Source organism: Python bivittatus, unplaced genomic scaffold, assembly GCF_059951505.1.
Source record: "Python bivittatus isolate LINGU-HERP-01145 unplaced genomic scaffold, Pbiv_v1 ctg000020_np1212, whole genome shotgun sequence".
In the NCBI taxonomy this organism is placed as follows: Eukaryota; Metazoa; Chordata; class Lepidosauria; order Squamata; family Pythonidae; genus Python; species Python bivittatus.
In genome coordinates, this window is record NW_028277030.1 from 68,346,295 (window position 1) to 68,373,314 (window position 27,020).

At 38.5% G+C, this 27,020-nt stretch overlaps 1 protein-coding gene across 4 annotated transcripts in view; it reads right to left on the reverse strand.

Moving 5' to 3' along the window:
- The window catches only part of ARHGAP18 (Rho GTPase activating protein 18), a 58,108-nt gene extending 31,340 nt beyond the window's left edge, over positions 1 to 26,768 (reverse strand). Inside the window, exons 1-2 of one of the 4 annotated variants that reach the window (XM_007426076.4) lie at positions 26,464 to 26,728; positions 2,631 to 2,830 (exon numbers count right to left, since the gene is read on the reverse strand). In XM_007426076.4, the coding sequence (XP_007426138.1) occupies positions 2,631 to 2,830; positions 26,464 to 26,609 (346 nt within the window). In that variant the 5' untranslated portion in view covers positions 26,610 to 26,728. Of the gene's footprint in view, positions 1 to 2,630; positions 2,831 to 26,210; positions 26,230 to 26,332; positions 26,353 to 26,463 lie in introns of those variants that run through there. The other 3 variants (XM_088140711.1, XM_088140703.1, XM_007426075.4) reach the window with 3 other exon arrangements.
- Positions 26,769 to 27,020: the final 252 nt, after the last annotated feature.

The following is a 27,020-nucleotide window of genomic DNA, read 5'->3' on the forward strand; positions in this document are numbered from 1 at the left end:
CAAGACATGGTTTGCTATTATATATGAATATGGCCATTAAATTCCATGGGAAAGGACAAGGCAGATGAACATAGCGAGGTGCTATAATAGCTGTGCAATGGCCACCACCTCTCTTTCCTATTGATTCCTTGTAAATGCATGTTTTCTGTTGCCTGGGTTTCCTTCAGAAGATATGAGTGTGTGGCACCAGAACATTTCATATACAGATTCCCCAATTCAATTCTGTATTTTTTTATCCTTTCCAAGAAGCCTGTTTTTCTAAGAGAACTCTTAGTTAACTTAATTTAATCAGAGGTTATCAAGCTAATGGGTGCTCTTACTGCAAATGGGCTATTGTACTGCAACATTCAATTGTTTTTGCTGATACTCTCTTTGCTCTTTAGTGATTTCTAGTAAGGGGATAATTTCCTTATTGTTTCTAGCTGGCAACGTATTAATACTTTCCTAAATACAAAAGGAGTCCTGTAGACAAACACAATAGATCATTTGCTTGCAGGACAATTAGGATTACTCTATAGTGTTTTTGGTACCTTCACAAAAGGATTCACATCAGCTTTCCTTGTAGATAAAATGGAAGAATTTAAAAGTTTCATTTTTAAAGAAATGATTTTTACTTGGGCGTAAGCTATCCCCTCCCCAAAAAAATCTAAAACAGAACTTAGTTTGTTCTAATACAGTATTAAAAATTCTAGTGAACAGTGTTAAGTTTGTCAGATATCATTCAATAAAAGTTCTCTCAGCCATTTTAAGTAATATTTGGATAGACCTCCACAGTATCACAGCATTAATTAAATACAATTAATTATATCTACAAATAATTTAGATATACTGTAATTATTTAACAGAATAAGTAATAAATAGTAAGTATTTGTAATGCTGTTTGTGCTTTTCTTTTGCATATTTGCCACAAAATATGTTTGCTACTATTCTAAATGGTTAAAGTCAGCTTTGTTAGCAATCCCCATCTTTCCAAAATGAAAGATTTAGTTATTTGGAGAATATTTATTCCAGAGTCAAAGTTTTTTATCTTTCAGAAATGTGAAAACCTTAATAATAAAATACCCCTAATAATAAAATAAATGACTGACTGACATGTTTCTTCTAGGAAAAGTTGTCTGATCAGCACTGAAATCATAATGCTAATGAATTATCTGACATATAATCATATATAATTGTTTCCTTTCTTTTTTAAGCAATGAATCAACAATGAATCTTGTACATTTAACATAAGTATGTGACAGTACTGAGTTTCAAATGGTATTATCTAAAAGTGAGAATTTTTTTTTTTTATTTACTAGAAATACTTGAAAAATAAATACTAGATCATTTCTAAAAGCAAAATTCCTCAAGCATGACAAATGGATGTTGTACTGTGGGTTCTAGATATACAAGACAATCATTCAATAAAAACAAGGACAACTTCTTTTTACTTCAGCTATGGCTTTGCCCATAATCCAGTAGCAATAATGAAAAAAAATGACTGAAACTCCTTCTCATTGCTGAACTATAAACCAAGGCACAATAAATGATTACATATATTATGTGAAAGCAAAAGCAGCAATATCACATTATGAATTATCTACATCACATTATTGTGAACCAGCCAATGGAATGGTGAAATCTTCTAGACCATAGTCCAGACAGTTTATGATTCAATTAATTTCAATTTCATAAACAGAGAAACCAGGAGTACAGACTGTCTTATAGTACAGATTTTTAAAATACAGTAAAAATATTCCTGAAATTGTGGAACACTGTTGAATAGTTAGGTTTGGTGTTTGGTTGTTGTTTTTTTTAAGGAACATTTTAAAGCCAATCAATGGCTTATCATTAATAGCTACTCACAACAAGCCCCATATTGTAGTAAAGTTAAGCACACATTTAGTTTGTTCCAAAATATATCTCAAAGTGCTATAATACTGATCTGACCAGAGGCTAGTATGAAGAAAAATAAAATAGCTATTGAGGACACAAGCTAATTTCCAGTAGCAAAGATGAATCTGGTTTGATGTAGGCCTTGTAAACCATGTACCCACATTACACGTATTTTATTCCATTATCTTCTCCAGTCCCATTACTTTTTATATGAGGAATATGCACATTCTATGACCGGAGCTGATTACATGGCTAGCAAGCATCACAAGAATCAGAACCTCTCATACCCACTCCAACATCAATGGGAAACATATGGAACCACCCTATTGAATATGATTAAAGCTTTATGTTGTCTAGCATCTTGCTTCCAGTGGTGGTCAAGTAAACCCCCAGAAGCAGAACCCACTCCAATTTCTGTTCTGGTTTTCAGTGTCATAATTAATCAATAACTGTTCATAACCCTTCTTTAAAGCCATCTGCACATGTTCCAACCATAAATTCCGCACATAAATTATATGTTGCCTAAGAAAGTATTTCCTTTGAATATGAATATAAACTATACTTTTCTTACTACCTACAGTAGTGCATCCATGTTTTTCACATTACCACCAGTGTACCGTCACTAGGAGCCAGATTTAGAGACATCGGCCAATCTTAAATCTGTACAAGCCTATATTAGCAGAAGCAGAAACCAAACAGTGCAAAACCAAGCTTTCAAAATCTATGGAATAGTTTCATAAAGTTTAATTGATTACCATCAGGTTCTTTCACCACTACCATGTCAGGTTCTTCATGATTACTGCTTCTTGTTTCACGGATATTTTCAAGTTCTCTCCAGTAGTCATCCATAGATAATTCATCAAGTGAATCTTGAGACCCTGAATGATCACAAGGGAGCTTCCCTGAAGGCTTCTTAGAGTTGTCATGGTTCATTGTATATTGGCCAGATCTCCGGCTGGAAAATAAACACACCAAAATAAAGATTTAAGCATGTGGAACAAGTTTATAATGACGTCAAAGCCTACAAAGAAACACAGCCCTGACAATCCCACAGTTTCATGACAAACCACAGTGGTGAGATTTGTCTCCTGAGCCCCATTAAACATTTTTTCAGTCTCGGCAGATGGCACCATTGACCTACACTGTCCGGGCTCAAAAGCTAAGCAGGCATTCCTGCTTAGTACTTGAATGGGAGACAGCTAGGGAATAGTATGTATGTACATATGTATGTATGTATTACTTCAACTTGTATAGCTGCCCATCTCAAGTATGAGACTCTGGGTGGTTTTTGACACAATCAAAAATAATACACAAAATACAATATAAAACACATAAAAACATATTTTAAAAAATATTAAAACCATTAAACTTAATCAGCAGCCAAGTTAAAGAAACACTCCACAACATTCAATATAGCCACTCAACAGGCTCCATTCCACACCCGGATTCTCAATCCCAGTGGCAAAGCCACATCTTTGTAGGGCTATAGGCTGTGAAAAACATGCCAGAAGGCAACAATGGAAAACCATTTCTATGAGAAATGCATGCACATGGCCATGAAATCATAAGACACTGAGGTTGTTGTTTACTTTTAAAAAACAAGTCAAGGTTATGATGAGCACCAGAAATATTCTCTAAATCTAAGAAAAAATATTTTTTAAGCATAATTCATCAACATTCCACTCAGTTCCACTGTCTTTCATGAAGAAGCAGCATATTTTTCCAGCGTAGTTTTTCCCAAAATTAACAGAATCATCTAGCCCTTTGAGAGTGTATTTAGATATACTTCAAACTCTCCTGAGACAACTTGAGCTAAATTAAAGAAAACAAGTTCAATACCCTGAAGTGAATCCATTTATCTTTGTATCCAAAGCTGTAGTTGGCTTTAATTTATGTATCTCCCATTGAACTGGCTTAAGAATGTAGCTTTCTAGATTAACTGCATTAAAATTTGCCAGATCTGCACACACAATTTGAAAATAATAAACTGGTAGCAGTATATGTGACTTAACATGTACATACATACACATGCATAATTTATTTCTTCTGTTGCCACAGAGGTTTATATTTGCAGTTTAAATTGTGTACTAAGAGTTCATAGGACTCTCTATATATTTATGAAATCATTATTTGTGGGAAATGTCATTTTCAACCCAAAATACAATTTAGCTTTTAACTATTTATCTTCATTCTATTACCATTATTATAATAAATCAACCCAGAGTTCTCACTTGAGGCACAAATGACCAGGCTGAAATTATCCTACTTTGGACACATTATGCAAAGACCCAGCTCTCTGGAAAAGGCTCTAATGCTGGGAAAGGTGGAAGGAAAGAGAAGAAGGGGACCAGCAGCAAGGTGGATGAACTGTTATAGCAGCAGTGAGTCCATTGTTGGAAGACTTGAAAGAACAGGTTATGGATAGACGGTCATGGAAAAAATCTATCTATGTGGTCACTAGGAGTCAAAAATGATTTGATGGCACATAATCAATCAAATGCAATTTAGATAACTAATATTTCATATTTTAGGCCAAGAAACTAACATTTAAAAGTAATTGCACACTATGTTGTCTCCATGGGGCACATCTGCATTACAAATATTTATATCCAGCTAAATGGTGACCCAGTAAACTTTTTATCTGAGAAAGACATTGAGATGTCCACCACTAGCCAAGAATATGGTGGTCATTTTTACCTAAGTTCACATAAGCTTGCATAATATAAATTACCTTTGCAAATACTAATAATTCACTGAAGTGCCCTTTAAATATTTTCTAACAAAATTTTCCAGAGTAACAGAATACCAATTAAACCATCCAATTTAATTAGTATTCTCTTCCAGTGGAATGCAAATTCCATACTTCTGCTCCTCTTTCGATGCCAAGACCAATACAGATGGGTAGAACTCAAGACTGAGAAGAATATTCAAAGTGTTCTGGAGGGATTACCTTCCCTTTAAAAACCAAGAACATGGTCTGCAGGGGCTTGTTGCTACAGCACTGACATGAGAGGCCTCTGCAGCTCAGCGCCCTTTTATAAGCTTAGAGTGACATGTTACCTGAAGCACAGTGGATGGAGATACTCCAGCAAAATTTATTTTGACAACCTAATCATTACCTAGGGCTTCAAGACAGGTACTCAAGACTGGATCTGACAGATCACTTTGGTGATCTGTTAGCAGTATGAATTCCTAACTTCATTTTCTTGCCCAATTCATAATGTTCCTTTAAAAATATTAAAACTTTTAATAGCTTTGAACCAGAATTAGCTTTTGCCATATACACGTCCTGACCTTTCTGCTGATCTTCAAAAGCCTTTCTATGCTATCATGAAGAGGTTTGCCTATACTTCTTATAGATAATTTCAGCACTAGAACTACTAATTTAAGAGTCTAGACATTTTGAACTCTGGAAAACTTTTAAAATATTTTTTTAATTTCTATAAGATCACAAGTCTTTAATTTTTGATATTGTACCTTTAAATTTTATGTATGTAAATAACATATTATGTAAAACATCTGAAAATGTCCTTGTCTCCGGGATGGCTCAGGACCAGCAGCAAATCTCTCTCTGGAAAGTCAATCATCACCCACAGACTAAAGCAGAAGAGTCAAAGGCATTTGATAGACGTGCTGTTTTCCTGGCAGATACAAGTAGCCTTAATAATGAAGATCAGCTACTGTAGAATCAAGCCCTCTATTTAAAATAGCCCAAGGGTTCTTAATCTTATGTCTCTTTCTCTTGTCTTTGTGTAGTAGCAGATTTCCTGATGTTTGTTTCTGAGTCTTGGATGCAAAGGGCCCCGGTACTGAATTTGAAAATGACCCCATCCTATCTCAGGCCCCTTTGCTTCTTGCCTTGCCAGATTCAGCCCTTACAATAAAGGAGAAAACAACAAGCTGTGTATAGCCACAGAGAACTTTTAAAATGTGGGGGTTCAACTTCTTTGGGCTAATAGCTGCACGTATATTTGGAGAATCACGTAGATGGTGGGGTAGGACAGAAACTAAATTTTATCTCTTTGATGTTTAAGCACGATTATGCTCTGAATAATGTAACAATTTTCTGCTTCCATAATAATTCTGATATTTCTTGGCTCTGTATACAAGATTTTGGGGGGTCCATTGGACCTGGCCCTCAACTGATAGCCCTCTGTTCTATAAAGCCTGCTTCCAAGAATCTTTTATGACATGGCAACCAGAAACAACTACATTAGCAAGCACTATTTAGTTAAATGCCAGGACAAAAAAATAAATAAATCTGAACTTCCTTGGAGATTCACCTCTTAATAGGCTAATTAGGAATGTTTTGCAAGCATCAGTTTACCTTAGAGGTTTGAACCAAGTAATATCACAGAGGTAAAGCACATAAAAGCCAATTACAAAACTTTTTAAAAGGGTTTTCCACTTCTTGTGCAGATGAATGTAATAATTGTTGCTCAAGAAACATTTTCCTTCAGAGAAATTCTTGAAGTTTAATGGCAATCAGATAAGACTTATGGGGCAACACTAACATAACAAGAAACAGTGGATACTGGGAGAAAACCAAACCTTGGCTGTTTAGAGGCAGTCCCTGATCATAAAGAATATTACGCATTGATGTATGAGGACTAAGCTTGCTGAAAATAGCTTTTGTTTCCTCCAAGGGCATTCAGGCTTCAAGACAGAATGCCAGTCTCAAGACTTTAGAAAGTATGGTGCCGAGAGGCTTAGTTCACACTTAGGAGAAAAACAAATATTTTAACTCACATTTCTTTAAACAATGATATCCTCATACAACTTTTAATCCCCACAGTTCCTTCCGTATTTTAATTTCCTCATAATTTTGTTGCTATAAATGCACATTCATTTGAAGATGACTCAAAAGCTGACAGAGTATGCAGCTGTTCTTTTGACCAAAACAACGTCCTTCTATCAGGATATATGTTAAAACTCCCAAAATAGTTGTTCAGATTTCCTCTGTACGTGGAACAATTCTGAACAGACAAAAGGTGAAAATGGTTTGCATTTCCCACCCTCTGTTAATTCCTCTGCTCCCAGTTGGAACCTTAACTGATATTTTTATGTTACAAACCAAATCCATAGAAGACAATTAATTTACCACCAGTAAACTGACACTTAACAGCACAATGTGTAAGTAACCTTAAGCTCATAGTGCATAGTTTCAGAAATAGCCAGTACAGTATGTGAAACCCAGCCTGAATCAGATCTTTCTCCACTTTGCCTACAGTCCTAACCTGAATTAGGAAACTCATGCATGCATTTCTTTGGAGAAATGGAAGATCCCCTTTATTCCAATGTCCTTAATGTTTTCACATTAATGTTCTAATCTAAATCAACCTTCTGTACTTCCTAGAAGAACCATATCTTCAGAAGGCATGCTACAATTATAAATACCATATTTTGTCTCATTGATTTAATTTCTGAAGCAAAGCTTAGCAACTTATACACTACAATAATTTTTGTGCCAAACTACCTTTTCAAAAATAGCCAAGGATTTAATGGCTATATCAGTCAAGAACCTATCTCAGTTAATATCTAGCCCAATAAAGCAGCAGAATCTACTTTGATCATTATATACTTGTAATGATCTACTTTTGAAGTCTATTAGCAAAGACAGGTCTTATCAGTTTTGACATGCCATGTGACAGCCTGTCATTTGTGCAAACAAAAATGAAAAGCAAGTATACTACATTGACAAAGACAAAAACTGCTTTATTTACTTTGGAGTAATTATAACATGTCTACATCTTTCTGAGGATATTTTCTTGTATTCAAATGGCTTCAGTGCAGAAAGCTTGGTAGTACATGCACGTTTATGCAAGTGAGCATTAAGTAGAATATGCAATTGATGTTGGTTACACTGCTGCACTTCACCCCCTCTCTCAAGCACCAAATTGAGGTATAAAAGATGAGACAAATTTTCTAGTCCATCCTTTCACATTTCTTCCTTGGCGTTTTATGGTGGAAGCTTCTGGAGAAACATTCTGAAATCTGGACTTGCCTCCTAAACTATCAGAATAGTAGCAACAACTGGGCTGTTCTCAATAGCTCTGATTAAATATTTTCTATGGCGCAAAGTTCCTCATTACAACATCTAGCTGCAGTCAAGGCTCCTAGTTCTGACAGAGCCACTTGGACATTCACAGCCCCCAACAGCACATCTGGCAAGCAGGCACCGGACCCATGGCACCATCCTTCCAAGTGGATTTCAAGCAGAGGCGAGGCAAGTTAACTACTGAAGATGTCCAAGTATTCATCAGATAGGCAGGAGACACCTACACATTTGAACTACTTACAACAGGGAAACACCCAGATGGAGATTTAAAGGCCCCAAAAGAGGTTATGACCAGGAAAACTGGATATTTGGTAAGCTGAGGAGCATCACAGGATAAAGTGTCTTTCGTATACAGATGATATGCGGTGCTGTAAAGCCGCACAAAACATTCATAAGGGAAGCTGCAAAGCACAGTGGGGTGGGACCACTACTGAAGCAGCTGTGCATGCACATGCATGTGGAGACAACCAAGGAAAGCCTTCAAAATACCTGTAGCAAGACTTTTGAAGGATGTAGCTGCTTTAACACAATGAGGAGAGGTGCTTCCTTGTATCAGTATGTTTGGTGAAGCACCCTTTTCAAATTTTATATACAGCCAACTATGCACCATAAATCTGGGGTTTTTCTCTATTGATCTTAAGGAACTAGAGGCTGGGGAACTCTTGAACCATTGAAGGAAGTTGGAGGATAAGGTGAGGGGAAACAACCTTAGACCTAGTCTAGACAAGATGGAGATGCTGGGGGTAGAAAAACCAATCACTCTGGTTTTATATGGAGTTTTGCTTCCCACTCTCTTTGAAGAATGGATTCATCACTAACCAGGAAGTCCAAGTGGCAATGTTGGCTAGAGGAAGAATTCTGAGCTGTTATCTCTGCATTACAAGAGATGTTCCGGATGGACTGCTGTAATGCATTTTCCTTCAGGATGTCTTTAGACGTACTTCAGAAAGTTCAGTGACAAGGTGTCTGAAAGAATGCCCTCATCTATACAAGTTTGTGTTCATTTTACAGGCCTGCCAGCGGGTGTGACTGCAACTGTTTAGATTTGTTATCAGATTTAGCATCAGCACTGGCTGCTATTATGACATTATTATGACATGCATTTGTTTTTATCTTGCAAGCTGTCTTGATAGGCTCCTTAAATATAGGTTAAATAAATGAACTAGCAGTCCTTACATTTATTAAACTGAAAGCTGAAACGAGTATCAACAAATATACTTTTATATTTACTTCTTCCTCATACCACTTAAACTGTTTCTGTGTTAAAGATCATCAGTGGATACAATAAGACCAAAGAGGTAAAATCAGCCAGTTATCAATTTGGAGCCAGAAAGCATCACAAAACATACCACACCCAGAAACCATATGGGCCAAGAATATAGGTATTTACATAAATATTCTGTGGGACTTTCTTCTCCTTATCCAAAATTCCTTGTTAGCAAGTTTTGCATATTTCTAAGATTAACAAAGCCTTTCCCAGAGTTCTCAGAGTTTGATATAGTTATGTCACTTTTCTTCTTTTCTATTTGGAGGTCTTCAAAGAATCCCTACACTTAAAAGTAGCAGATGTGCACTGTATGCAGCAGATGAAACCCTTTCACTACCAGTATGCCACCACAAACCCACTTAAAAAATTAAGTTTGTACAGCTACACCACTTTGTAGATAAAACTAGAATGTTTATTACAACATTTCAGAAACATCTCTAGATATCATTCAACAGAAACAAAATACATGAATATTCCCATTTATATGAAGCTGATAAAAGATCAATGCAAGCCTACAAGAAACAAACTGAGTTGTATGTTGAAAAAAATACCAGTAAGGCTGCTCAGGATACCCCTGAGAAAACATTCCAGAGTCAAGGTAAGTCAGTTATTGCCACCCTTTTAGCATCACTGTAAGAGGCCACTTGAAGAAAGCTTCTATGGATATCATTAAGATTGGCATTCCATCAAGGAAGCAAGCCCATGCAGAACTTCACAGGTTGAAATCAACACAAAAATAAATTGAAAGGCTAGTGTAGGGAAAAAAAGTATCCGAAAAATGTTATTGTTAATGTTTGGCCCCAAATTAAAACTCTTGTGGATATTAAGGTATTTTGCACTGCCTTAAGTAATCATTGTTAAAAGTTACTCAAAGAAATAGTACTGTTAATTCTCCAAAGCCAAAAGAGTTATATATTTTAATAAAAGTGTTGGCCAAGAAAAAAATTGGCTCACATCATCTCACAGCTCTCTCAACCAAAATACTGATCACGCACTGAGAAAAGATTGTGAAAAAGAACTATGTAGAAAACTCAATATATCACTTTGCATGTCCTCATATGTGTGCATCCAATTTGCATCTCTTCTTGCAAATCAGGTAAGTCAGTTGAATATGCAAACATACATTGTATCTTTTACTACTAAAAAAAACCCTTAATAGACAAATACCATATCCATTTACATTGGTGCGTTAATAAATAAATAAAAATACTTTCTACAAGGCTTCTTCAACTATTTTTACTTTCTGAACAAATCCACATGAAAAGGAGCTGGCAATAAAACTGCTCTAGCTATTAAAATTGGAGAAGTGAGTACTAAAAGCATCACTGCATATACAGTTTACTAAATGTAAGGGGTGGGATTAAGATAACAATAGCAGTCACTAAACAATGTGTAGTATTTTTATCCTGCATTTCATCCAAAAAAGCTCCCACAGTAACTTAGAAAGATCAATAGTACAGTCTCTGCCTAAAGGCATCTGGTCTAAAAGACACAACTGAAGAAGAAAAGGAATGAAAAATTTGGATACTAATCAGTTTCTAGCTGACCTTCTATGACCTCAAAAAGCTAAGCAAGGTTGGCTCTACTTGGATGAAGGGCTGCAGACGAAATTGGAAAGTTGAAGAAACATCCTAGAAGAAGGAAATGGCAAATCACTTCTATACTGTTGCCAAGAAAACTATAGGGATGTGGTTGATTCAAGGGAGAGTTGATTCAAGGGAGATATTACTTCATTATAACTCAGTTACAAATCAATAAACTATAAGGCTTAAACTGGGGAGGGGGGGAGGAGACAGAATGTGTTTTATAATTAGCTTATCATGTAGTAAATAAATAACCATTCTAAAAAATAAAGGATTTCTATGTTGCAATTTCTTCTCCAAGAGAGTGCATTCTAAAAGATAATGAAGTAGACCAAAAATATTAAAATAGATTACAATGCTATAATTAGTTAAAATTTAGTCTAATAAAACATAGAAGAGATTAAAAATAAAAGAACCACAACTGAACAGAACAAAGTAACCGCTACTAGCATCACATGCTACTCCAAGGTTGAGGTGTGGATAAAACATGGAGGTCCATGCATACATTTCTGCTGCCACAGAAATCTCTAACATTGGAGAGTTCAATCAGTTCTAAGAAAGCTTGTTAATTCAATCATGGGCAGACTCATATGGGAAGTGGCCACCCTTCAATATCATAAATTTAAGCTGATTAGGGCTTTAATGATCAGCACCTTGAATGTAGCCCTTTTGTACCAGTCAAATTTGTACTGTGTAACAAGCAATACTCTGCACTAAAGTTTGCCAGGAGCCTTCCTATGCACCAACATATATTTAGTAATCCAATTCAGGAATAGGTGTGTGCTCTGATTATATCAAAATTGGATGCAATTGGCAGAAGTGGTCGCAAATACTCCTGGCCACATCTACCCTTTGAAAATCTGGAGGAATGGTTTCATCTGGTTTATCTTCATCTAATCCCTTACTGATTCGAAACACATGTCCATGTTTTCAAGACAGAGATAGCAAACCAATACCATCTACATACAAATGGCAACCCACTCCACCCCCCTGGATTATGTATACTGTACTGAATATTGTGGGATGCCATAAATTAAAATACAAAGTCCCCAGCACAAACATCAGAAACTTGCTCTCCAGAGATACCACAACCCAGTCTCTTCAATCCCTCTCTAGATACATGGTCCAGAAAAATGCCATAATTGATAGTACTGAAAGTGGCTGCTAGATTCAGTAGAAGCAGCAGAAACAAGCCTACTCTCCTGAGGTTGTGCAAATCTTTCAGAAGAGGTATTTTGGTACACATGGGAATGGATGCAAAAGGCTTCTTTTCAAATCATTAAAATAGCCACAGCTTCGCACAGTCCTGGGGTAATCATTAAGAAGACCATTCAAGGGTGTTTCATTCTTAAAACCATGGCACAATCCAGAATGAACTGAGATGATCCATTCCAGCGTGAAATATTTGGACTTGGGTCACTGGATTACATCCAACTATATCAACCCATTTATAAACTGACCCCTGGTGTTATGCTAATAATTTCCGAATTGTTACCAGTAGATGTTCCCAAAACCAAGAAGCTACCTTAATTCTGAAAACAGAAAGAAGACACACTGGACTGATCATTTGAATGTACTGTTACTTCCCATTCAGATCCTCTGCTGAATTACTTATCAACTTGGCAGAAGTATCCCTCAAAGGATCAAGAATCTGCTAGCATCCGGGGGCTTTTGCTGGCAGATTGATTTAACTGGTTTTCCACCACTGAAAAGGTTAGAGAATCTTACAAATTTAAAATCTTCTACTTCTGAAAGATGTGATCTTAATTTCCTCCATATCCTACAAAAAACTGAAGACCTGAATATAGACCAATAATGGAAATTATTATATTAGTTAAGATTAAAGCATTTGCCTTTTCATTGTACTTTTGAAGTAAGTGCATGTGGGGGGACTTGAACAGTTTAGCTACAGCATGGCTTTTTTCCCAAGGAGCAGAATAAATTCAATACTTTTCAACATACTCAATTTATTCCAGATTACAGTCTGAGTATTTTGAAAATATTAATTACAGTTCATAAAAAGATATTGCTTTAGCAGTATATGTACGTATTACCCGTCCCCAGTATAATGTCCTCTAGAGGTAGTGGACTTCTATAATTTCAAGTATTTGAAGGACACCAGATTGAATAAGGCTTATTACATATGGACATCAAGCCAGAAATAGTGAAGGATACCTAATTTCAAATCTATGAATTCCTAAAATTTACTGAATACCTTAACACTATTAAATGAAGAGATGTTTCATAATACATATACTGAAAGATAAATAACTCAGGAAATGAATATTTTTCTTGACCTCCTCCTTGGAAAAACTCTCCTGAATAGTTTGCCATCTATATATGAAATTTCACTGAGGCTTGAAGTTGGCACGTGTCTCTCATATCTCTCCTTATCAGCAAAAACAAATGGCATGAAAGAAGTTACTTATCAGAGATGTGCTTGTTCTACCAGAAATTACTTAATTAAAACAAGCAATAATCCCTTTCTCTGATATGAAATGTGGTAAACAAAGCCTAATCGTATTAGTCACACTTCTTTTAGGACTGCTTCCGCAAATACAGTGGTACCTCGGGATACGAACACCTCTACTAACAAACTTTTCGGGTTACGACCAGCTCCGGCTGCAAAAATTTACCTCGATGTGCGAACTCCGCCTCGGGGTATGGTCATTTTTCCGCCCCGACACGTGGTCTGCGGCCATTTTTCCACCCCTGACATGTGGTCCGTGGCCATTTTCCCGCCCCGCTGCGCAGCGCGCGGCCATTTTCCTGCCACGCCACGTGGCGCCCGGCCGTTTTCCCGCCATGCCGCACGGCACCCGGCCGTTTTCCCGCCCCTAACGTGTGGTCCGCGGATGCCAGAACGGATTAACGGTAATTACATTGAACCTTATGGGAAAATTTGCTTCGGGGTGCGACCAAATTCGGAGGGCGGAACGGATTAACCGGATTTACATTGAACCCTATGGGGAAATTTGCGTCAGGTTATGACCAACTCGGGATACTCCCAGAGTCACGGAACGGATTAAGTTTGTATCCCGAGGTACCACTGTAGTTTCAGTGCAAGGTCAGGTATCAATGTTTAATGAAGCACAAAAAGGATAGTTTTTCTTAGGAACTCCTTTCTGGTATACATAGACCAGATTTATGATATGATTTGCTTAGACATACCATATTCCTTTAGCAGCTGTAAGATTTATAATACTGATATGGTTTCTATTAACAATCACAGAATTACAAACTAAAAATTACAACTATACATTACAGATTTTTTTTTTGCACTATTTTTGTAAATAATGTTAATGGTAAAAATATCTGGGTACAATGGAAAGACACCAAAGATTCCAAACACATATGTGGTACAGTAGAGAATCTTCAGCTATTTTAATTATTTAATCAGATACAGACTGTGGATGTGTAAGCTTTGGCGTTCTTCTAGTTACAGACATGCACAAACTGAGCACTATTGTGGAGCTCAGAATACTAATGTCAGAGAACCAAACCTCACTAGATGGCAAGGATGCAAGAGCTGGGCAAAGCCATTGTGCCAAATGAACTCAGGAACTCTCTTTCCACTATGTTTTTCAAGGAACTTAGTGTATTCCCAAAAAAGTATATACTTTATACCAAATGTGCAGAAATGAACTCAGGAACTCTCTTTCCACTATGTTTTTCAAGGAACTTAGAGTGTATTCCCAAAAAAGTATATACTTTATACCAAATGTGCAGAAACATTCACTCTATACATTAGAAGTGAGCAACCCTCATCCCATGAATTGTATGTGATCTCTCAACCCACTTTTATGGTAAAACACACACACAAAATCAAAAGTAGCCAAATTGGCCACCTCACCTTGCAGCTCTCAGAAGTCAAACATATTTAAACTCCAACATCTTTATCCAATATATAAAGTTGCTCACTTTTACTATATGTACTCCCTCACTTCCATGCAAAGATATATGGATTCCTATGCTAGTTATTATGAAACATGCATTATTTACCTTCTAATTAATGAGAAGTTATGTGTCTCAAACTAACAGATGCAGAGACATCTGCTCACAGACAACACTTAATTATTACATGCATCAGTAAATTTAGTGAATGAAAATGGAATCTTCCTGGTAATCATGTCTCCCTGCACACTTTTGTATAACATGAGCATAGGATTCTAATACCTCCATACAATCTTTCTACCATGACTGAATGTAACTGAATGCATTTTACAGTTATTTACATTGCCATTGTCCCTACCATATTACAGATGCTTATGACAACATGTACTTTATTTCCTGGGGATGAGGAAGTCATTGCTATTTAAAGGAAACAGATTTATTTGTTTTGATGCAGACAATGCTTTCAAAAGGAACAAATGAAATCTTTTAGTGATGACTATTTTAAGATTCTCAGAGGAGGGAACAATGTCTTTTTAAATATATAGCTTCCCATATCCACTAGTATCTATCCTGAAACAATTTTAACCACTATTGTTCACCCTCTTCAATGCAAACAGTTATAATACATTCACATATTTTCAAACAGTAATGTAAAATAACAGCTTTTGAAACCACTCTATATAAGAGAAAACACCTAGGAAAGCCTGCTCAGGAAGTATCACTCCTCAATCCATCATACTGCTTTGCAATGAGCTTCCTTAAGAAATGAGTTTCACTGAGAGAGGTGGGGGGTTTCTTTCTCCAATATTATACCATGATCCTAGTATTGTACAAGCTTTCTCTGTCTTCTTCTGTCTCTTCTGTCTCATGTAAGTGCAGGAATCAAAAATGAATAGTCAGAGCGTAAAGGTTGTGAGCTTATCAACCCTTCCTACTCTAGAGACAAAGCAATATTCAACCCAGTCTGAGGGTCCCAAACTAAGAAATATCATACTGAATCTGCCTGGCTGCTATGTGTTTTATTTTTATTTTTTATATTGTGTATTTTATGTATTTATTTTATTGTAAGCCTCCTGGAGTCATGTAAAATTGAGGTGGGCAGCTATATAAATCAGATGAATGAATAAATAAAATAAAACAGGAAAGTGGTCAAGGTTAATATATCCCAGAAGAAAAATCCAAGGTCCGAATATGGAGTGCTAAACAGGGTGAAATGAATACAATATCCAGCACCATCTCAGCCTCTACCACTGCCTTATAAAGCTCCAGCAGCCATTCCCACATAAGTTCAACTGTCACTCATCGGGGTTCTGATTCCCAAGGAGGCATTTCTCATTTCTAGAGGCCCTTCGTTCCTCTACTCAGCAGCAGTGGTGCTGCTTAGGGCTCAAACACAGCATATTCGAGACTGCAGACTGAATCCAAAGATTCCATGGACTGGTTTCATTTTGGTCTCCACACCACTCTCACCTGAGCCCTGGGTCTCAGCCTGGCATCTCCTCCTCTCTGAAAAAAGCCCGGCCAGACATAACAACTGCCATGCTTATAACAAGCCAATGAATCACATTCATGAAATTAAGGGCACATCGATGGCACATTTAAGCAAAGACTGTGCTAGCCATCCCAATGTATCTTCCTTCACACCTCATCAGTCTACAACAGATTATTTTTTGTGTGATTACTATCATTTGTCAAATGTTGGAGAGTAAGCATTGAGTAAAGGCATATGTTTTTTAAAAATACAGAAAACAGTACAAGCTTAAATTCCTCAAATTTTCACAAATTCTACAACGAATAAAATTACTTGTGATTGGAACAGAGTATGAAATCTCATAGGAATATATCTAGAACTTCTGGGTTATAATTCTTTTTTTTTTTCTGGAACAGCTCAATTAAAGATATCTGGCATAATTACAAAAATAATTCCATAGTTCTACTCTAACACGAAATATTACTTTTCTATTTTATCCATATTTTGCAATAAATTCCAAAGATTAACTACAGAACTAGATGGTCTTAATGAATAAATGGACTGGAAGATAAGAAATCCTACCAGGACAATATACAAACATTTTTGTCATCCCATATAGCTCATAACACACATCCCTACAGTTGACATCTATTTTAATTTTTAAAAATAGTACTGTAGTGATGGGGGGGGGAGCTATGAATAAATTATTTTTGAAAATATTTTATACCCAAATCCAATTTAGTATATATTATTGAAATAATCAAAGCATCTATATTTCTACAATGAGACCAAATCAATCATCTTCTTCAAATCCATCTCTGTCCCCCAAAACTTTTCTTGAACAAGATGGAATGGGCTGTTGAAGCTCCTTGGTTAAGTAAAATTATTCAAAAAAAGGTGAATCTTCTCCCAGCAGAACAGCCTACAGACGAGGTTTGGGAATATACAATAGGCAAGTTCTGTCTATGAAGTCCTTCCAATTCTCTTCTCTAAGAAAAGTAAGCTTAGATCAGAGGTACACAACTTTATATCTCAGGAGCAGATGCAGCTTCCAAAACCTTTGGCTGCACATCCCTGGCTTAGAAACAGAACCATTTTCTGCAAGATTTTGTGCAAATGAAATTAGACTCCAAATTTTATTCTTCAACTAAGTTAATGTTTTATGAAGTTATGTTCTGTAAACATAAAGGCTGTTCTGCCTATGAAAAAAGCCCCTTAAATTTCAAATTACTTTCCTACCACTAAGAATGAGAAATTACTCACACTGAAAGAATTAAAAATTATGCAGAACAATACCAACTTCTATAATCCACAGTGAATTACAGGAACTGAAACTTAACACAAATTGAGGGCACCAAATGTTGGAAGTTCACTAATGCAGAAAAGTGCCAGATTGGAGAAGACTGGGCTAGGCAATATACTATATTTATTGCCATATAACACGCACAGGTGTATAACACACACTTTAATTTTACGAAGGAAAATTTAAATTTAAAAAAAACTTAAATTTAAAATAAATGACTTGGAAGCAAAATAAAGGGAGCTCTGAACTTTTTGTTTATTAATATTTATACCACTTATAAGGTAAATATGTAATACAAAAGGAAAAGCACCTCTTTTGTATGTTGTAGGCTGGGTGGGTATGTATATGTGTGTGTGTGTGTGTGTGTGTGTGTGTGTGTGTGTTTGTGTATCGCCGAGAGCAGGGGGTGTATGTGCATGTCTCTCTCCGACAGCAGAGGAGACACAGGCTTCAAACAAGAAAGCCAGGAACTCCCGGGCAGAGCGGGGTGGCTCCCGCAGTATCAAGCCTCTAACTTTGCCCAGGCTGAGGGACCGTGCAGTCCAGAGAGCATGGGAGAGTCCAAAGTTCTCCAGACTCAGTGTGTCAGAGCAAAGCGTAAAGAGCAGATGCATAGGGTCAGAGGCTTGGTGTGGCGGGAGGCACCCCGCTCTGCCCGGGAGCTCCATGGTTTCATGTTCAAAGCCCATGTCTCCTCTGCCCTTCGCGAGTCTCTCAAACTCACTGAGCAGCAAGGGAGGAATAAAAACTGCACAAACGCACGCACGCACACCCACCTACTCACTCACCCCTCTGCTCTTACAGAGGGTGTGCTCTTACACACACACACACACACCCCAGTGCTTAACTCTTCCTCCTCCAGGCACAGCTCGCTCCAGACAGCAGCTGGTTTGCAAAGTGGGAGGCCTGGGGAATGGATGGCATGTGGCTCCCTGCCTGCCCCATTTCAGCAAACTGAGGAGCCCTGTGGATCTGCTCTTTGTGCTTTGCTCTGACATGGTTCTTGCTGCTCCCTGGACTCTCCCGTGCTCCCAATGCCGCAGTCGAGCCCTCGGGGAGAGGACTGCCCCTCTGCATCAAAGTTTCTCCCTACAGGAAGGAGGGAGGAGCAGGCAAGGCCGCAGGGAGCCGGAGGAGAGGCTACATCGGAGGAGAGGCTACATCGGAGGAGAGGCTGCGTCTTCTGCACTCGCCAGTCCTGGGGCGATCCGAGAGGCGTCAGGCGCAGCTCTTGGAGGGCAGCCAGGGGGGCGTTGCGCAGCACGGTGCTGGCTTGCACCTTCCTCTGTGGCCATCCGGAGCTGCAGCACTGGGTTGAGGCGGCTGCCAAAAAAGAAATGCTCTCCCGGCTGCCGGTGCTTTGCTCTCCCAGCCCTGCCGCTTGAGGTGAGAAGCCGCAGGGCATATAGGTGTATAACACGCAGCTAGGATTTCAGCCCCGAATTTTAGGGGGGAAAGTGCATGTTATACACGGATAAATATGGTAGTTTTTGTCTGCAATTACCCCAGTAGCATTAGTTTCTATTATTAATAAACAATGAATATATGGCTACCAAATGAATAGAATTCCAAGATCATCCAATAGCTTCCTTGATGAATGGGAAAAGAGAGACCTTGCAAATATATATTCCTTTCAGCTACATTCTTTCCCTATTCTTGATACTCAGTTTGATCCCCTCCCAAAATAAAATGCTTTCTCATTATATTATTTTTTCCTCAGGAGGGAAAAAAACTGGAAATGAGTAACGGAACCATTCTAAGTTTTTGCTTAAGTGGAACATCTTAAAAAGCAATTCTATATTCTACAATGACTCTGTTAAGTGATTAGAAGGTGACATTCACCCTAAAGCAAGACAATGATAATAAAATCAGCAGCATTTACTTGCACATAAAATGGGGAGGAAACATCTGGGTATACAGAACTTGCAATTATGTACTATTAAAAATGCTCTGTCCCTGTTCACCTTTGTTCCACTCCAACAGAAAGATAATGGCAGTACCTTGAAAGAAAAACACTTGTTCCTGACAAAGGAGCAGGGAAAGGCTATAGCATGCGGAAAGAAACCTTTGCACATCTACAAAAAAATCTCTCTATGGTGACTTACATGTACACCACTAGGAGCAGAGCTTTATATGAGCTGACAACTTTTTGGCATCTCCTGCTGGTCAGTAAGTCTTTTTTCCTGGCATAAAATTAAAACTGCAGCCACATAGATAAGGTGGAAAGCATCATGGAAATACTAAGGATTGCTTAACTGAATATGGCAGGACTTTCTTCTGAGGGTACATCAACACACGTAATTTGCAGCATTAAATTACTTGACTGTATTCCTGTCAAAATGAGAAATTGGCATGGTGATGCTTTTGCAACAAACTACAGCAATTAGTAATAGCTGTGGCTTAAACCCTCCCCACCAGAATACCCATATCCACTGCTGTGCAGTCCAAGCATCTCTTACAACCCCAAAACCAGAGAGAAAATTCTGCAGCCCTGCTGACTGCCTTGGGAGTTGTATTTCAACACCAGCAGGGCCACACATTTACCACCGCCACTCTCAACTACAATCCTGAGTGATCCTTCCAACGTGAAAAGCAAGCATTTCAGTACATAAGATCTCCCTGTCTTAAGTGATTTCAACCACAATACTATATGTTCCATGAAACTAGGATTTTTTTAGGCTGCAGAATCCTATTAGTTGTTATTTATTTATATATTTACATATATTCCCTAAACTACTGATAAAGAGGCAAAGTTCTAGTGATTTAAAATTGGATGTGAGGATATTTTTTCCCTTTGTATCTCACAGAATCCCGTTAAGTACTCACGGAAACCTTGGGTTCCATGGAACAGAGTTTGAAAAACCCTTCATTAGGCCATTTCACTTCTACTTTTCATTCTTGCTTTAGGGGAAGTGTCTTTTATTGTTATAATGTCATCTATACGCATAAGGTTTTTAAAATTACAAGATGCCATACCCCAGTCCAAGAAACTTACAATCTAAACTTCACTGCTAAGTAAAAGAAGGAAAGAGTGGGTAGAGAGGGAAAGAGAAAATAGATTCACGGGTTTCAAACGGAACAACTAAATCTATATTTATCCCACGCTGTCACATTAAGCAACATTTATTTATATATTTATCTTTCTACACTGCCAAATGGATTCACAGTGGTTTACAACTAGCCACTAAAAATTTCTAATGTAATAATTAAAAACATAAATAATAAAGTAATTAAAATAACAAAATTATTTTAATTACTTTAAACGTAATTATAGTGTGGCACATTATTAAACTCATCAAGCATAACAATAATAATGATGATGGCAAAAATTAGTCAATAAATGCTCATGGAATAATTGTAAAGAACTTATTAAGAACCCTTCAGCATGAAAACGTACGATAGTTTACCATTTTTGTTACTTATAGGAGTTAGAGTGACATTTTTTCTTTACATATATTGGTGTGCATAAGCATACACAAATGTGCACATGTCTGCTACTTTTTTATTGTGACCTTCATTGCCCCTTTACTTCATCATTATTGAAAGAAGAACTGGCACTGTAACTTTTGATAAAAGAGGTTAAGAGAAAGCTTTTGCAATTTCCAAGCATCTTATTGTATTTAATTTTTGCCAAAGACCAGTGATGATTTCAAATGCATCACCAATCAACAGGTACTGTGCAGCTTTCATCTATCAATTTTTTTGTAGAAAGAACAAGAGATGGGAAAACTGGAGAGAAAACACAGGTGTTACAAAAGGAAAAACAAAAAAACAGAGGGAGGGCCAATTATAACATCCTGTGTCTGGCACAGGGCAACTGCAAAACAAATGACTATCTTGGAGCAATGTAGATGCTTGTGCTGTTCCACGTATAAGAATGAAAATCAGTCTCACCAAACTAGGCAAGATACCCAGAAATTTGTGATCGAAAAGCCCTTTATTAGAAATTACAACAAAATAAACATTTATAATGTTTTTCGGGAAAGGGAGGAAAACACCTATACCGTTTTCCAATCCAAATAACTCCTGAGAACGTCCCTTACCATAAAGGACAAAATATACAGCACATCTTTCTTTCTTAGGTCCACATCATATTATACTCTTCTACTACTCCACAGGACATCAAACCACAATGGTGTTACTTATTTCTGGAGCTCTGCTCTGAATATGAGTAAGTCTACAATTTGCAACTGCTCTCATCATCAGATATATTTTTGCTTTCCAGGCTTGTTTTCAATTTCTGTTGCACAATGTTTTGAATAGGTTCAGTACGTTAAAGTAACAGCAAGTAACAGCAAGTACAGCAGAATGCCTCAAAAAACTGACACCCCCCCACCTCTTGCCTTAATGTTCTTTAAGTTCTACAGACTTCCTTCAAATTTGCATTAAAAATAAATATTTATATAAAGTTCAAGCTTCATCTCCTTTTTATATCAAACCAACATCTCACTGCAGCTTGCTATAACTGGAGTTTGTAAGAAGAGACAAATGATGCTCAGACTTAATATGTTTCAGGAAGAGAAGTCAAATTAGGCACATCTGGAGTGGGAGAGAGCTTGAAAAACTAAATGCAGCAGCTCAAGAGCACATCTGGGATCCTTCACTTCCTTCCTCCCCTAAAGAATATTTCACGCTGGCACGCTTGTGGATTTCGGATGCTCCGGACTAAATTTCTCCTTAACAATCCAAATGCTGACTTTATCAAGTATATCAGTAGTCATTTCCTTCATGTTGCCATCCTTGTTTCAAACCAAAAGTCCAACATACCAAAGGGAACCATACCACAAAGAAACAACTCCTTTCCTGAAACATTATTGATGCTCTGGAGAAAAGACTCATGCTACTTGACTCAAGTCTCAACTTAGTTTCAGAGGCAGTGTTAAATGTACAGTTGCAGTTATAATGGAAAAGACAATAAGAAAGTATTAAGTATTTCTGGAGATTGTCCCATTATAGCGTACTATCCCTGTAACATGTTTGAATGAATCAGCAACAGGAATAAAATTCTTACAACCTCATTCTGTATTTGGGATTGGAGGAATGCCAGCATTGGCAACTTGAAATGACCAGAAAAACCTTTATTTTAGCTTTAAATTAGTACAGATTCTATGCACATTATTTTTTAGTACATAAAAAGAGTGAATTCACTGTCTGAGAGCATTCAAATATGTTTGTGTATTCAAGTGTTATAACATAAAAATGTAGAAATTACAAGGACAAGCTTCAAATAAGAAAGCTTAAAAAGTACAGAATTCTGTCCTTATATATTTATTTTGGGTATCTTCAAGTCAGTCTTGACTCCTGGCGACTGCCTGGACAAGTCCCTGCAGTTTTCTTGGCAAGATTTCAGAAGTGGTTTGGCACTGCCTGCTTCCTAGGGCTGAAAGAGAGTGATTGGCTCAAGATCACCCAGCAGGCTTTGTGCCTAAGGCAGGACTAGAACTCATGGTCTCCTGGCTTCTAGCCTGGTGCCTTAACCAATACACCAAACATTAGATTCATATCTAATACATATATCTTTAAATTCTCATATGCTAAATATATACCAGAGAAAATGCAGCTGAATTCCAACAAAAACCTAGGCAAGTGTCAATTTATCAGAATAAAGGTTAAAATGAAATCTACAGAGTATAGCATTCCCCCCCCCCCAATTATTTTAATAAACTATGGCAACATGACTGATCATGTAAAACGAAAAGCTGGAGGTTTCAACCCTTCTCCCCCATTGTCCACAGAATCTACAAACCTTCACATCTTCTACTTCCACCTTACTGTTTAATTCATGTATCTGTCAGGGCTTGTTTCTCCTGGTATGCTCCCCCTAACGTTGGTTGAGAGAGGTAGGCATCTCCCTGTACTGCCTTACTACTGAATAAAAAACGAGGAGAAAAAAAATCTATAATGCTGTTTCCTGGCCATATAGAGTAGATGTGTGTGATTAGAGATAAATCCCACCAGAGATAAGGAAATAAAACTTTATTTACAGAAAAATAAGATAATCAGTATAGAAAAGAAGAGTGTAATGTTCCAGATAGACCATTAAGACTTGATTCATTACTGTCCCGAGGACCCATAAATGAAGAGGTGGGAGAGAGATTTCCAAATTAAGATTACAGATCACAACAACTTTGAAAGAAAGGATCCTCAAGTGCAGCTAAAGGCTATGTATAAAAGGCTAAAGTACCCAGAATTCCTCAGCTTGTACAGAACCATAAGCACAGAAGCAAAAAGATTAATAAATCAAAATAAATAAGATAAATAAAAAATGTAACACAGATTTCTGACTAAAATGCTTACATATTTCTACAGAAATAAACAAGACTCTTTCAAAAGACCAACACATGAATCGTTGATTGGCTTCTGACAAGTCACTTTTACTTGTTTTAATGTACTAACAGGAGGCTCTTTTTAAGACTCCAAGACAATGGCGAGGGAGTGACACAATGTTTATTTCAGTCTTTCTCTCCTCCTCCCAGTTTCTTCTCACTGTATCCTGTGTCTATGCCTTTCTCCAATTACTTTTTCCATTGAAGCCAATGGACCAGAAAATGGGAAAATGAAAATGGGAAAATTCAATACTGCTGTAAGCATCAGAATTACATTTTAAAAGATTGCCATTGTGAATGAAAAATATCATTCTATCTGATCATTTCTAATGTCAAACCCTACCTTGGATAAGTCCTTCTTTCAATATACAGGTAGTCCTCACTTAACGACCCTAACTGGGACTGGAATTTCTGTCGCTAAGCAAAGCAGTCATTAAGCGAATCATCACATTTGCACTGCTTAGCAATGGCAGTTCCGGTAGTCCCAGTTCCAGGTGTTAGGCCAGGACCGCACTGTCATTAGACAAGGACATCATGCTTCTCCTGCCCTGCTACACACGCCTCCACTTCAACTCTCCCTTTCACCTATCTCCCCCCAATCTCTGCCCTTTTGGCCACCCTGCACTCCACTGCCTATCCCCGCTGCCCTAGCTGACCTTTGCCACCTTCTTCCTCCCACTGCTGGCCCAGGTGTTCCTCATCAATAGTGGGAAGATGATGAAGGTCAGCTAGATCAACTGGGGGCAGCAGGGGTAGGTAGTGGAGTGTAAGATGGCCAAAAGGGCAGAGATGGGGGGGCAGATAGGCGGATGGGGGAGTTGAAGCACACACTGTGGTTGTAAATGCGGGCAGGCTGCCAAGTGCCCAAATTTTGATTATGTGACCGCATGGGCAATGCAACAACCTTAACTTTGAGGACCGGTTGTAACTACCATTTGTTCAGCGCTGTCATAACTTTGAACAGTCGCTGAATGAATGGTTATTAAGCGAAGACTACCTGTATGAGGTTCATGGCAAATGAACCATTATTTTCACACACACAAAAAAAGCATTTAAGGGTTACTTCACAATGAGTGAAGTATAAGGACGCAAGTATAAAATCAAATTATAAACTACATGTTGTAATCAATTTGTGTAGATCACCTGGAACTCTGCAGATACCATGTGTGACCCTCGGTGATCTGAGAATTTAATTCACTCAAGTCTCAACAGCTCAGAAGTTTATCCTGCAATGCAAGGTAGGAACTTTGAGTCAACAAGCTCAAGGGACAGGGCTGGGTTGCCACACAGCCTGGCCTGAGCCATCTAATCTCATCTGCTGCCTTCAGATGCCCAGGAGTGCCCTATTCCATCAATACTGTTGAAGTAAGAGTGGCTTTTGGGGGTATCTTGCCCCAGACAACCATATTTGTCAATTTTATTTTTTAATTTTTATTATGAAATTTGTATGCTGCCCATCTTCCCCCAACAGGTGACTCTGGGTGGCTCAAAAGGGCAGAGATCAATCCAGGTCCAATCCTGTACTCTAGCTCTTCTGCTGGCATCCTTCAAAGATGAGAACGAAACTGGAATAAACATCTCAAGTCCATCTTTTTGAAGTTTAAAGAAATATCTCTACTGCACGGTAGAGATATTATGCAGAGAACAAAATATCTCTCCATAAGAGACATTGAGTATGTCCCAATCCTGATGACACCAGTGATTCTTAACATCATGCCAGCCTTTTTCCACTCAAGGGTCTCTCTACAGCTGGATTAATTTATCTGTCTCTGAAGCAAGTTTTCTTTCTGGCTCAAAATTGTATGTAATCAGAGACAGGAAGAAAGAAAAAACTGGGGTCATTATGGAAAAATAAAGTGGCAGGGGGAGGGGCTGTGTGAAGCAAAGTACACATACCAGGAATGTCTGCTGCACCTCTGTTATCTATGTGAAAGGGATTTTAAGCAACAGCCTATTAGTCATGCTATTGGTAAAAAAAAAAAAAAAAGGTTTGCACTTTAACTTATTTAACTTTCTGGATACAAATAAAATGCACTTTAATGTAATCTAGAAAACGATGCTTCTTTTTTTTCCCCCTATGGGGAGAAACTGAGTGGACTAGCGCACACAGTCTTGATATATACTTGCTCACCCCACCATATTGCTGGATTCCCATGGTTACGGGAAACAAAGTACTTTCTCGTGTATTGAATTACTGTATCTTAATTTAAGAGGGGAAAGTACATTTGGAAGAACTCTGCAGGCATGCAACATGAGGGTGTTGACGAAACTTGCAAACCCAAAGCTTCCCCAGCTGCCTCGTGCCCTTCTCGGGGCCAAAAAAGCTTTAGTCCCCGCAGACCGTCGGAGAAGGCGTTTTAAGATGTTTGATTATGGGTTACTTCGGTATGCAGTGTTATTTAGCACGCAACACAGGTTAGCACCAACACACACCTACTGCACGCTCGCCGACAGCGCCCAGTAGCACCACACCTCAAGGTCGCTTTTCTAGCTTGCTTCCGACATTTAAACTTTGGTCATATGAGTCACGACACACCGCGGCCGGTCCTTCGTACCTGGCTCCGAGCAGCGTGCCTACGTCAACAGGTACGCGAGAGCGAGCCCCGGGTTTTGCACTACCCGGACGCTCGGCCGGCAGGCTTTCCCCTGTAAGCGAAGGAGCGCGAGCGCGAGCGCTAGCCCTTACCTTAAGGGGGACGCGTCTGCATTTTCCTCTGCGTCGGCTCCCGGCGCCTCTTCAGCGTCCCGGCAGCGGCGGCGGCGGCTGCTGCTGCTGCTGCTGGGATGATACGCGGTTAGAACGACTCCCTGGGAAGTAGACCAGCGGCTCATGGTGGGAGCGAGAGCATAGTTATTCTGCCGCTGACATGAGAAAGAGGCGCTCCGCGAAGTTCCTACTCGCTCGGGTCCTCCCCTCGGAGGCCGGTGCTTCGGGCACGAAAAGGGGAGGAGCTGAGACAGCCGCCTTCCTCCAATGAGGCTGCACCGCTCACGAGAGCATTGTTCGCGGGGATCCTCGCGACCCCTCTCCGCCCGCCCTTGACTCGCTGAAACTTAATGATTTAAGCAGGTGAGCGGGGCAGCTGAGGCAAGCTGTCTTCCGCAACTGTAAAATACATCATCTTTAATTCATACTGCCCTCTGCTGAGGCAGGCGTATCTGCCTTCTGGGCGTGTTACTTTCCTGCGTTGCTGCTGCTGCTGCTGCTGCTGCTGCTGCTTTTTTTTCCCGTCTTCCAACCGG